At 40.0% G+C, this 13,877-nt stretch overlaps 1 protein-coding gene across 1 annotated transcript; it reads right to left on the bottom strand.

Moving 5' to 3' along the window:
* sox19b (SRY-box transcription factor 19b) lies at positions 1–5,279 on the bottom strand. The gene is made up of 2 exons (XM_007567831.2): positions 4,209–5,279; positions 1–1,630 (listed from the first exon to the last, which is right to left on the bottom strand). Exons 1-2 carry the CDS (start codon positions 4,856–4,858, stop codon positions 1,369–1,371), a joined length of 912 nt encoding a protein of 303 aa, XP_007567893.1. The 5' UTR covers positions 4,859–5,279; the 3' UTR covers positions 1–1,368.
* Positions 5,280–13,877: the final 8,598 nt, after the last annotated feature.

Genomic DNA, 13,877 nt, shown 5'->3' on the forward strand with positions numbered 1-13,877 from the left:
TGTGTCATAAAAGAGTTTTAATCAAAAAGCAACCAAGACTCTGCATTAGAGCCTAAAAATATGGACAATATTTACAACAGTGTTTCCTGTGACTCTACAATGCAGCATTTGCATACACTTACACATACTCTACAAAGTATTCAGTATAAAAGTTACCTTTTTATATATGTGGGTAGTAATGTAAACATTCAGATATTAGTGTAACAGGAGTGATTTTCAAACACTTTTGGTATTCATTCCCAGGGTCTGCTTGGTTTCCAGCAGAAGTGTTTTAACCACATTCGACATCCTGTGTGTGCAAGCTGATCGGACTCCTGCTCTGCCAGAAACAACATTGACTTCATAGAAAAATGATGGAAAAAAAATATGTATATAGTAACTGATTAATCTTTATTTTTTAAGGAGAGGTTTGTCCAGCCTTTTATTCTATACTAACAGAAATATGACTTCTCTGAAATGTTTTAACTCCAGCCCAGAGAAAAGTGATAACACACTGGCAGAACAATGGATATTTACATGCAGAGAATGATTCTAAAACAAACTAACCACAAATAAAATTCAAATGCAGAAAATAGAACATCTCAAATCCAAAAGTGGATTCCATTGATTTGATGTGAACAAGGACCTGCTCCATGTTTCAGATACATTTTGAGCAAAACACAGATGGAACTCCGATTGCTCTTGTTTCCTGTAGTTCTGGTGCTGATTGTCCAACAGGTGCGTCAGCACACAGGATTTCAACTGGGAAAAATCTAAAAGGAGAAAGAAGCGGAAAGCCAAATCCAGTGCACAAAGTTAAAAAGATTTAAAAAGTTGTGCATTTTTTCTGCCTCTGAATAATCATAGACCCAGTAACAGTTAATGACATCAAATGAGGGAGTGGTGGTGGGGGAGGAGGAGGCTCCAAAGCTCATCTCCATTTGTGCTTTTATTTTTTATTTTTTTTGAAGAATGACTCTGTGGCAAGAAATTCTGGGCTGCAGGGCATATGTTAAACCTTTTGTAATAAGTGCAGTCAACCAGTGATTGTCCACAATGAGTCATGAAGACCACAGAGGCTGGGAAAGGTTAGCCTTGCACTCTTTACCAGGGTGCTAAAGCGGTAAGCCCTGAACCCGCATGCAACTACAGCAGTTGAGGGACAGTGTGTGCTGGTCCCGTCTGTCAACAAACCGGACCATTAACCTAAGACTCAAAGGCATGTTTCGTCAAATAGTCCAAAACCCAACGACTGAGGTTAAAACATGCACCAGCTATAATGGTCTAGTTCCGTCCTGTAGGACTCCTCACGTCATTCTCTTGTTCAAGTCCCTGTGCATCAGCTGCTTTTCTCATTCCCAATACCACCCCAGGATTCCCACTTCTGTTCTAAATGTGCGTAAGTGGCACCGTTCCACTGAGGTAGTGCTGCTGAACACTGGTGTAGCCCCTCTGTGCAGTTGCGGGATCGGAGGAATCCCCTCCAGGTCCAGGAATGTACATGCTGATCATGTCCCTGAGATCCCCCTGCAAAGCCCCTCGGTGGTGGTTCGGCGTTCCTGTTGAGGGCGAATGGGCCACCGGTTCTGCCTTCACCATGGGCATGTTCACCGGGCTCAGCTGCTGAGGACTGCTGCTGTATGACATGGGACTGCAGGAGAGAGAAAACGCAACAAATTAAACCCACACTTTTTTATTTTTGTTGGTACAGAGATTAGAACTAGAGCATTGAGTTTGAGAAGCTTTGCACCTGCACCACTATGGGCTTAATATTAGTATTAATGTGGTTTGGCAGCATTTTGTACCAACCACAAAATGCAGAACTATGAAGAACACAAATTCATTCAAGATGAATGATAAAGGCTGAAAGTGGAACGTTGTAGAATTTAACTTGGGGTATGAGTGCAGACATGAATCTATTAAATACACCTGAACTCTGAACCATTTGGGTCCCAAAAATTAAAGGTTAAAAAAATAAAAAAATAAAAAAAAAAAAAGTCTAGTTTCAATTTTACCAAATTAAAATTCTTTATTTGCCGATTTATGAGTCTATAGCTTCCATTTTACTGTGGAAACAAGGTGGCTTCACTTCCACTAATTGACATTTTTTGCCATGTAGAACAGTGCAGGAGCTGAAAATAAAATTCCAGTTCAGAACGAGAAATTGCACCACATAGGCCAGGAAAATAGCGCATCAATCGTGACTTGCATCTGCGTGTTAAGGCAAGGCAGGGATCGTCTTTACCTCAACACACCCTACAAACTGCAAGCCTTCATTCCTCATGTCTGTCTAAACAGGATTTACCCACAAGAAATTAGAAACCTCTTCATCCATTCCATTGCCAAGTCTTCAACAATTCTGCACAAGATTTGAGTGCACAGCATCATGCACACATGACTGTTTCCCCATTTGTGATATCATAGAAGACTTACTGAAGTCTTTAGAAGATGACAGCAAAAATAGGAAGCCAGAATGAGGAGATGATTGATGCATTTCCAAGCAAAGGAGGAAGAGTGTACACAAAATCTGCCAACAGCCAGTCAGTTCAGAGGTAGACCATCCAACGTGTTCCAATTCCTCACACATGGGATCACGTTTCTTATGAGTATTCTTTTATGGAAAAGACCATCTAATAAATGATTGTAGATCACAGCAGTATGCTACACCTCAAGAACTTTCTAACAGTTGTGGCCAGTGCATGTTTCCATTCCTCAGCCAGCCGATTCCACTAAAGAATTTCAACAGTTTATCAGTCAATGTCTAAAACCACTCTCTAAATTTGATCCACGTAAAAAAATCCAATGTGCTTATTGTAAAAAAAAAAAAAAAGAAAAAAATTTAAAAAATCTCCCTACTCATCAAAGCCAAACTCTGTCAGTCAACTTCTATAGGCAAAAAAGACTCAACAGCATCTCTACACAACTTTAGAGAGAAACAAGAAAATCCCAGTCTGAACTGGAGCTCTTGAATAAACTAGTGTAGCATACTTTGGGCTGAGCGCCAGAATTTGTAGATGTTAGAAGGCCACTTAAGAGTATAAAGAAACCAAATATTACACCAAACAACAAATTTGTACAAGACAGTAATGGCTTTTAAAACAAAAAAAAACGAAAAAAAAAAAAACACTGAAACGGAGCATCACTGCTGGATTAAGATCAGTATGTTTCTCAGTGCACACAGTCTATAGTTTGAGGAAATTTAAATAGAAGACAAAGCTTTCCGATCACTTAGGACAATAGTTTCAAAGAAACTGTGGGTGGCCACACACAGAGCAGCCCTGCCCGTCATCAAATCCGCTTGATCAACATTCCAGGCAGGACCCAGCCCAAAATCACAGCCTCCAGCATAACAAGTAGGCAACAGACAGAACTCTGTTCCATGTTCCAAACTCTCTCAGGGACTGAATCATAACCCGACTGGGCCATCATTTAAATCTGTTAAATAATGGTCCAGTGCTTTACATCAAATTCAAACCATTTTCAAGCCAAAGTCCTGTAACAATGGAAGTGAATTTAATATCCAAATCATGAAAGGCACATCTGCACTGAAAATTAAAGTGCAGACATGTGGAAGTGTAACGCTAAAACAGTTCAACAGCCCTCAAGTCAAAGGCTGTGCAAGAATAAGTTCAAAGTTGACCAATCAGGACTGAGTTGAAAATCCATCAGTAAGTCAAGCTGGACAGTAACCTGGTGGTCAGGCAGCATAATCTGACAGGTTCTTCTGACAAACTTTCTGGGGAAGGGCTTTTTGTCAATTAAAAATAAGTACACACTATAAAGTAATTAACACACTCCATGCAATCTGCTGGATTGCTTTAGATAAAAACTTTTTAAATTAATTTGAAATGATTTAGGTCCACAGTCTGAATTTTGTACCACAAGCAAACAATTGGGAAATAGTATGACAATAATAAAAAAAACATTTAATGATTAAAATAAAGAATTATATACTGTTTGATAACAAGGATTCACTGGGATGTATGAGATTTAACTGTATAGAGTGCTTAGAGACGGCATGTATTTTCAATTTGCGCCATGTAAATTAACTGCACTATTTATGTGAAATGTATATAAAAGTTATTTTATTGACCTGCACCGAGAATATTAATATATTAAAGTGTGAAAAGCGGCAGACTTATTTTGTTAGTGGAAGTTGTGGCTAGTTCAGAGTTGAGTAGATGATTTTCCTGCCTGCTGTGGTGAGAGGCGGACAGAGGAGCACCCACCTGTAGGAGTTGGCTCCGCTCATGTACGTCTGCGCCGCCGTCATCGCGGGCGGGTACTGGAGAGCGGACAGGTCGTACCGGTGCAGCTGCTGCGTGTAGCTGAGCGCCTCGTTCTGCATACCGGTGTAGCCCCCGGTGGGAGCCCAGCCGTAGCCCTCCATCCGGGGACTGCCGCCTTGGTTCTGGGCCGCTGCCGTCAGTAGGTTCCCTGCTGACAGTGGATACTTGCCCACCTGAGCGTCCTTCTTCAGCAGCGGCTTGGTTTTGCGGCGGGGTTTGTATTTGTAGTCGGGGTACTCCTTCATGTGGACGGCCCGGAGTCTCTTGGCCTCGTCGATGAACGGCCGCTTCTCAGCATCGGTCAGAAGTTTCCACTCGGCTCCCAGTCGCTTACTGATCTCGGAGTTGTGCATCTTGGGGTTCTCCTGAGCCATCTTCCGCCTCTGTCCTCTTGACCACACCATAAAAGCGTTCATGGGCCTCTTGACTTTATCCATGGGGTCGCCTCCAGGTGGACATGCCGTTTTCGGGAGAGAGTTCCCATTGGTCCCCATACTCCCGGTGAGGTTGCCGGTGATCGGTGACATCCCGGTCTGATGAGTCTGAGGCTGACCGTTTGGTTTCAGTTCGTGTTCCATCAAGCTGTACATGTCGGCCAGATGAGTTAAAGATGACTTGGAGTGAGTGAAATGCAGCCGGTAACTTGAACTTTTGCTTCCCAGCAGGTTAGACCGGGTGACTTAAATTAAGTTGCTAATTACCCACGTCACACCCGGGAAACAAAACGAGCTCAGCAAGATCCACCTTTTCTACTTTACGTGTGATGCTGTTGGGGATGTCATTACTTCTCTACTTCAGGTTTGTGGGTTTTGTCTAAACTGAAGCAGTGTGAACTTCACGTCCAGCAGCTGTCAAACGGCCCCAGCATCGCACACTGAAGCGACTCATCTGCCCCGGAGCTCAAACAGACCTACTCTGTGCTGCTGCACATCAGCAGGAACCAATGGGAAAGCGAAAAGCTCCAGAGGGCCATTTGAATGTGAATAGCTTCCGACGCTGCAGAGACACTTGTTGATGACTGAGTTGGGGAAAGGAGGCGTCCCGTCCGCGGGGCGATCCTGGTGTCATGGGGAGGGGGCACAGACCCTATAACTTAGTAACTTGCAGAAGATGTTTTTCCACATTGTTCATTCTCAAAACAAGATTTTTTTTCTTTACTCTACTTCATTACTTTAAAACAAACCACTTTAGAAGTTATACTTTTTCCCCATATTTAAGAGTAACTTGCAGAAGATGTTTTTCCACATTGTTCATTCTCAAAACAAGATTTTTTTTCTTTACTTGATTACTTTAAAACAAACCACTTTAGAAGTTATACTTTTTCCACTTTAACCATCAAGTACTTCAAACCCATTAAATACAAAGGCTCAAGCAGGCCTACAGTTAATGTTCACATGTTCAAAACTGCTTTCTGATAACATCAATAACTAATGAGCAAATCCCTTTTATTACATTTTCTCATTAAGAAAGGTAGGTGTTTGACAGTAGCTGTATATTATCGGATGCCAATATACAGTCAAAAAATAACAGCAATAGTTTGGGTTATTTAGTCTGTCATAAGAAAAAGAAATGGGGGTTCATTTTTAAAATCACGTTTTCCATGTTAATTCATTAATAAATATCAGTTTCAAACTAAATATTTAATTAGCAAGCTAAAGAATTAGTTTGAAGGTTTTTTTTTTTTTTTTTTTACGTCCTACAGTACTAAAGAAAACTGAGAAACGGACATTTAAGTCCAACAAGACACCATGAAATCAAAACAAGTGATGGACAAAATCGTTCCAGAGACAAATAGAATACATAGCTGTTTTATTTATATCTCAAAAACTGCCAGATTTTTCACCATATTGATAGTGAAATGTTGAATGATCAATGGTCACTTTGTGTACTGAGTTTTACCCACTTTTCACTATAACTGAGATTAGAAGTATAAATATAGATCAGTGGTCTCAGACTGCTTTCCTCAAGGGCCAGAGTCCTGCAACTTTCAGACGTGTTCCTTGTCCTACACCACAGGTGTCAAACTCCAGTCCTGGAGCCACTGCCCTGCAACTTTTAGATGTGCCTCTGCTGCACCACACCTGAATAGAATAATTAAGTCATTAGCAGGGCTCTGGAGAACTGATCTACACAAGAAGGAGGTAATTAAGCCATTTCATTCCAGTGTTTTGTACCTGTGGCACATCTTAAACTTCAGGACAGTGGCCCTTGAGGACTGGAGTTTGACACCCCTGATATACACAATCAGAATCTGATTAGAGCCTTTCATCAGCATGACTCTGCTTTCTGTATTGAGTCCAGGAAGCAGAGGGTAGATGCCCTTCATATCCCTGTTAAACTATGTTTAACAGACAAGCTTAGCAGCTGTAAACAGCTGTCTCATTATCCGAGAAGCCAAGTTTATAAAANACTTTTCACTATAACTGAGATTAGAAGTATAAATATAGATCAGTGGTCTCAGACTGCTTTCCTCAAGGGCCAGAGTCCTGCACCACAGGTGTCAAACTCCAGTCCTGGAGCCACTGCCCTGCAACTTTTAGATGTGCCTCTGCTGCACCACACCTGAATAGAATAATTAAGCAGGACTCTGGAGAACTGATCTACACAAGAAGGAGGTAATTAAGCCATTTCATTCTAGTGTTTTGTACCTGTGGCACATCTTAAACTGCAGGACAGTGGCCCTTGAGGACTGGAGTTTGACACCCCTGTCCTACACACTTGAACTAAACAGTGAAATTGCCTCTGTAGTATGCAGGCCAGCTAATGAGTTAGCATTGGAGCCTGGTGAGCTGAAGTGGAGAGACGTCTAAAGGTTGCTGGACATCAGTCAGCCCTGGAGGACAGGGGTTTAAGACCATTGATATAAATAGTATGAAAAAAAGTTATTCCAATGTTACCTGAAGTTCTGCAGACTATAATTCTGCAGGCTATCCTTTCTCCATGCCTCTATTTGTGCTTTTTTAGCTCTTTTCCTAAGATATAATTTCTGAGAAATGGTGTGAGATTTTGAACGTTTGACAATACAAAGATTTTGTATTGATGGCATTAATTTTTAACACATAATTAAATTACATTTATTGCTTATATATAAATGTGAGCGAACAGCAATGTCCCCAAGTCTCAAATTATGACTTTCTAACTTGGTAGCATGACTTCTTGTCTGCTGCTGCCTTTCTGACCTTTGACCTCACTCCACATCACTGGCTTCATCATAGATAGTTATTTACTGGCTTCCAGAAACTCTAACTCTAATATCTTAATAGCACTTCACCTAAAATAAGTGAAGATTAATTGTATATTTCTGAAGGACTACCTGAGTAGCCATAACATTGGACTTAAGAAAGAGTAAAATTAATTCACTTCAATAGATTTACACTGAAATAAAGGTAATTCAAAACACTTTGAATTGCCTTGTTGCTGAAAATGTGCTATATAAATAAAATTACCGTACCTACCTTACCTTATCTAAATATGCAACAATTGTTCAAGAATAAAAGGTGTTTAAGTAAAAAGGTTGCTTAAGCAACAGTGTGATCATAACATCTGATTTCATTTGTGAAAATTATGTAATCAGACAAACAAATGTATAACTTAATTTATTTACAAACCCAGATATTTTAGGTAAGTAAAATATCTATAAATGTACAAATTCAAGCAGGAGTAACAAACCTTTCCAAATGTGTTTTATTCACACATAGAGCTGCTGAAACCAATACTTACAATCGGTAATGTATAAATGTTGAAACAGTAAAAGGTACTTCTAGTGACTTCTCTTGACCTCCAAATGGCACAGCAGACCGTTTTCAGCAGAGAGTTCCCACTGGGCCCAGTGAGGTTGCCAGTGATCTGTGACATCCCCCTTGGTCTGATGACTGACCGTTTGGTTTCAACTTGTGTCCCATCAAGTGGCACATGTTGGGCAGGTGTGGTGAAGATGACTTAAGAGTCAGAGAAATACCAAAATGCAGCCGTGAACCTGGTGACTTTAAGTTTTGTTTCCCAGCAGGTTAGACCGGGAGCTCTGGGTGAGTTACTATGTCACACCCGCAAAACAAACTAGATCAGCCAGATATACCTTTCCATTTTCCTTGAAAATACTCCTAAAAGTACTTTATTTTTTCAAACAGTTGGCACAGACAGCCATAAGAAGTCTTTCGTAAGCACACATGTTGCTCTACTGAGGATCTTTAACTCGTCCCTCTCATCAGGTGTTTCCCCCCAGGCTTATTAACCAAAGCTGAAAAAAGAACAAGTCACTAATCCAAAATTACATAACAATTCATCAGCAAGGTTATTGAGAAAGCAGTGTTTGAACAGTTAAACAGCTTCTAAACAATAACCAACCACTTTGATGTTTCCATGATCATCACATTGTGGAGACTGGCCTCGTCAAGATGTTCAGTGACATCCACATAAATACTGACTGTGGAAGAACCACAGTGCTGGTTCTCTTGGACCTCAGCGAAGCATTCAACCCTGTTGATCATGGTACGTTATTGAAGTGAATGCAGAGCTGGGACAGACTCTCTGGTAGGGTACTTCATTAGTTTGAGTTTTCCTTGAAGAACAGAGGCTGGTAACTTTTGTTGGAACAAACAGAAGTTGCACGTGGGGCTCCCAATGGTTCCATCCTGGGGGAGCTCTTATTTAATATCTACATGTTCCTGCACAGTGATGCAGCTGGTAGCACTGCTGCCTTGCCGCAAGAAGGTCCTGGGTTCGAACCCCAGCCCAGGGTTATACTCTGTACCCCAAATCTCGCCAGTTGAAGATAGAAACTAGTGGGGACACCACTTATTATCTTAAGTGTGTAAGATAATAATCTTCTCTCATACCAATACCTTCCTATCCTGTTTCCCTCCATCCTCTTTGGTCTTCCTATAGGTCTCCTGCCTGGCAGTTCCATCCTCACCATCCTTCTGCCGATGTGTTCACTGTCTCTCCTCTTTACACGTCCAAACCATCTCAGTCTGGCTTCTCTGACTTCATTTTCAACACACCTGACATGAGCTGTTCCTCTGATGTATTCATTCCTGATCTGATCCATCAGGTTGCTAACAAAGAGAACCTGAGCATCTTCATCTCTGCTCCCTCCAGCTCTGCCTCCTGTCTGCTTCTCACTGCCACCGTCTCTAAACCAAACAGAACAACTTAAACACAGAAGTTCTTTAAATCAAGGCTTAAAACCTATTTGCTTAGAACCTCCTCCATTTAATAATTAAAACCTAGCTTAATTTTAGACTGTATTCTAACTTCTTATTACTTTCCTTATCCGATGTTTTATGTATTTTTTTTCATGTTCGGCCCTTTGAATTGCCTTGTTGCTGAAATGTTCTATACAAATCAACTTGTCTTGTTTTAGCTTTTCTCAGTGAGATATTTGCTGAGCTGCTAGGCTAACAACATCTCCTGACCCAGTCAATGAACTGTTTTAATTGACTAGGACTTATTATTATGACTCACTGACATATTCACTGTTTTTTTATGCTCCATTTATTTGTGTGCAATCACAGCTTAAATAAATAAATAAATCTTTATAAATTAAGCACATTGTTGTTATTTCTAATTATTTTGGTTACAATAGTTTATTGCAATTTGACTGAGATTTAGCTTAGAGTGTGCTAAAGATGAAGCATAGAGTAGATCTACATTTACTGGACTTTTAGTCCAGGCCTGGTTTGGAATCTGTATTATAAGAATCACTGCTCTTACTACTAGAGCAGTATAGGTTGTGGCCTCTTTCACAACGGAGACATTCATTTAAATGTGTAGAGTACACATAGGTAACAAGGACTGTATTACATTTCTGAATATGTGTGTATTAACTGTTAGGTATCACGTGTGAAAAATCAGAACTAAATCCAAATCAGTTGTAACCATGCTTGACATTGTTTTCTTCCAGTCATTAGAGTTTTTTCCTTTTTCTTGAGTGAAATTTAAATTGAAATGTTGAAATGCTGCTCTGACTTAAGTACAGTGTTTGGATTCTCTACTCCAAAATTCTCTACTCACATCTGAACCTAAAATATAAAATGATTTGCAAGACATGCATGAGACAGAAATGAATTTAGACATGAATAAACAAAGATTTAAGTCTAAGAATACCCCCACTCAAATCTCTTTGGAAAATAATGAATTAAGCACAAGCTGCACAAATTTTTTCTTTGTTCTTAAGTAGGCCTGTCACAATAACCAATAAATAAATTTATTGAATAATGAATTTAAACAAATGATTCATTGTCTATCTTTTTTTCTCTCTTTCTACCAAAAACTGGGTGACAAAAGTCTTTAGTTTTGTGCTTTGGTCTCAACTCTGAAGGACAATTTTGTTTACAAAGACTTCAAAATTCATTTTATTTTTTGTTTTGTTCATTTATTTTGGATATTGTCTTCCAGTTCCAGTGTTAAATATTCATTATAATTTAAAGTTTGCTGATCTTTTACAATGTGCTTTTGCATTATTATTTTGCCATTGCCATTATATTACTTAAAAATGTTCTCAGCAATATTATTGTTTATCGCAATAACTTCCGGAACAATTATCGTCCAGCAAAATTTGTTATGGTGACAGGCCTATTCTGGAGCACCATTCAAGGTGATTAAAGCAAAGGATTTTGTTACATGCACCTTGTGGGATTCTGATCCTTGGACCTTCATAGAGACAGTGACTGAAAACCAAATGAGCACAATAAGAGACGGCCCACTTCTTAAGGATCTGGAGCCTCTGTTTATTTTAGAAGGGGTTTTTTCTTTGACTCGGTGTGATAAATGGAAGATGAAATCATAACAATGCTTTTAAAAAGTTTAGACTTTGACAACAGTGTTCCTGTGGTGGAAATACCAAATAGTCCCAGAAGGTCCTGAAGATGAACTAGTTAAAATGGCAGCCACCTGCAATTTAAGATGAAATCAATAAACACCATAGAGCTGAGAATGTATGCTGCTGCTATTGTCTGAGATACTTTTTTTTTTTTTTTTTTTTTACATTTTAGACATAAATGTTTATAGTACTAACAATTATTAGGCTTTATACAGACTCTGTCAGTCTATTTTAACAGTTTCCTGCTCACTGGTGGCTAAAAGTCAGGTAGAGATCTTCAACTTTTTAATGATGCCATAATATCTCCCGTTGACTCAAAGTGTAGATTTTCTCTTCATGACAGCATCAAGTCACTTGCCTTCTTTTAGTGTTAAAGAACTCTGACTATCGGATTATCATAATGGATCCCTATTCAGCATACCCGCAAGATAATGAGAGGATTCAAATGCTTTGGAACCTTGCGAAAGGTGAAAACAGCTTGATGGAAAGAAGGGGAAATCTGAATGAACAGAAATTAAGTAGGATAAAATAAGGAGAAGTAAGGATGGCAGCAAAATGGGGGTGGGGAGTAGATTCAAGGGTGAGAAAGGGCCAGTGAATATGGTCCAACGAAACCCCCAAATAAAGGAGAATGGGTAGGCAATGTGGAGGGAGAACAAGGGAGGAGGAGGGCTGAAATGATGAAGGAATGGATGAAGGGTTGGTGTAAGGGTTTGGAGCACAAGGGTGGTTTTGGGTGACAGGCCTCATTCAATAAACCTCTATTCTTCCCCCTGCTGCCTTCTCTTTTCATGCAAAACAGGCCTGTTCAACCTCCTAGCCATCCGTCACACAGAGAAAGACCATGGCAGGCCTTTTGCGAGTCTCACACTCACATAATCCACCCACCCCACTCTACGATCCAGCACCCAACAGGGGGTGGAGTGGGTAACAAGACGGTATATGTGTGTTGGACCGCTGGGGGATGGGCAAAGGGTACCTTCACCACAAAAAAGTGAAGAAGGGCCACCTAGTCTAAGTGCGAGATTAAAAAGCAGGGAGAGTTAACATGTTTTGCGGTAGTTATATTGGGGCCCCTGGAGAAAAAGAAGGGTTAAAGTGTCTGGGGCACTCCAAACCATCTCACCAAATTCACATTCAAACATTCATTTAAGAGCTAGATTTCATTTGGACATTATAGTAGTTAGAAGAGTAAGCATGTAAAGTTCTGCTTACTCCGGTGTTTCTTCAAAGTACGGCAACAGCTTTCATATATTATATAACCTGCTTTTATAGGTTATTATATTAGTGGGTGTTTTGTATTGATCGGGGCTGGCTTGGCTGATGAGGGTGCTCTAGATATGGTGACACATTTTAAAATATGTCAGTACTATTTATCTATTTGTTTATTTTTGCTATGCAATTTCACAGCTCCCTATAAATCAGTCATACTTATAAAAAAAAAAAACAAAGCATTATATTTATACTTTATTTTGCTAATTAGTAAAAAGCAAAAAAAAATCACACTCATTAAATTGCTGTTGTTCATATTTGGGACAAATGCTGCTTGCAAAATAGCAAATGGTGTATTTCACCATGTGTGTTGTGAATTTGATTTTTCCTTCTAAAAAGTTTAATTCGCACGTTTCACATGTGCTATTTTGCACATGGTGAGACACACCATGTTCAAACTGGAAGTTAAAGTCATTTATTTTGGTTTTTGTACATTGGAGTGGATATTTTTGAGTTATGTTTATCATCAATAATTCATACATGATTAAATATGTATGTTAATCTAATGATTATCTAATATAATTCAGTTCACACAGCAGTAGTCTGATAGAATGTCAATAAAGAGGCTACCTAAGCAGACTTTGATGCACTTCTTCATTCTGAGCAAGGATAGTGTGACAGCGGAGAGGAACAACTCCCATTAACCAGTATGACCTCCAGCAGAACCTGGTTCATGAAGAGCAGCAACGGTATCTACCTACCAACTTACAAGTCAGGAAAGAGATACTGACAGACAGAGGCACTGGGCTAGGAGTACTTTCTATGAACCACATAAAGAAAGAACAGTGTTGGTGGCAGCAAAAATTGTAAATGTAAAGACGGTGTAGCCAACTGACTTCTCGGAACAGAGAAGCTCTACTCTGAACTCCACCTGGAAGAAGATGTTCTTCATCTGATCTTGAAGGCATCTTGAGGCCGGGCCAGCCCCCTGCAGCACATTCTCTCACTCCACATCCCATGACCATAGAGGAACAGACTCTCCTTTGCACTCAGCTGCAAACTGCTCCATGCATGCATTGAAAACACCAACAGAAACACATCTTCTGAAAAAGCCAAATTGGGAAGTTGATCCCTCAAAGCAGATGCTGCTGCCCACCACTTCATACTCAAACCTTGTCCTTGAACACAACAAAGAAGAGCAGAGACAAAGGGCGGCCCTGGGACACAACGCTGTGTTGAGGATATGGACACAGTTCTCACTTTAAAGATAGACCAAAAGACTGGACAGGAAATAGAAGTGACTCCAACATCCCAGCAGTTCTCCCTTCAAAATGCCAAGGAAAACAAGGTCATGAGTCTCCTCAATAACCACAAAGCCCAGGACTGAACAATCAAACTACTGTCATCCCGTCACGGTATATAACAGACATCTACAATATAACTCTCTGTATTATAGAAAGGAACATCTGAATGGTCTCTACTGCCACCACCAGGAATCTAACTGTATGAGCAGACACACACACATCAACACATTTTTGTTCTGTCAATCCCTGAAATGGTTTCATCAGCTACACTCT

Source organism: Poecilia formosa, unplaced genomic scaffold, assembly GCF_000485575.1.
Source record: "Poecilia formosa unplaced genomic scaffold, Poecilia_formosa-5.1.2 Scaffold214, whole genome shotgun sequence".
Lineage (NCBI taxonomy): Eukaryota > Metazoa > Chordata > Actinopteri > Cyprinodontiformes > Poeciliidae > Poecilia > Poecilia formosa.

What these genes read in the sequence shown, in the direction of transcription:
- sox19b (XM_007567831.2), bottom strand. Translation starts at nt 4,858, where the DNA reads ATGTACAGCTTGATGGAACACGAACTGAAACCAAACGGTCAGCCTCAG. An exon ending in AGCGGAGCCAACTCCTACAG is followed by an intron (nt 1,631 to 4,208) that starts GTGGGTGCTCCT and finishes TCTCTCCTGCAG; the next exon opens with TCCCATGTCATACAGCAGCA.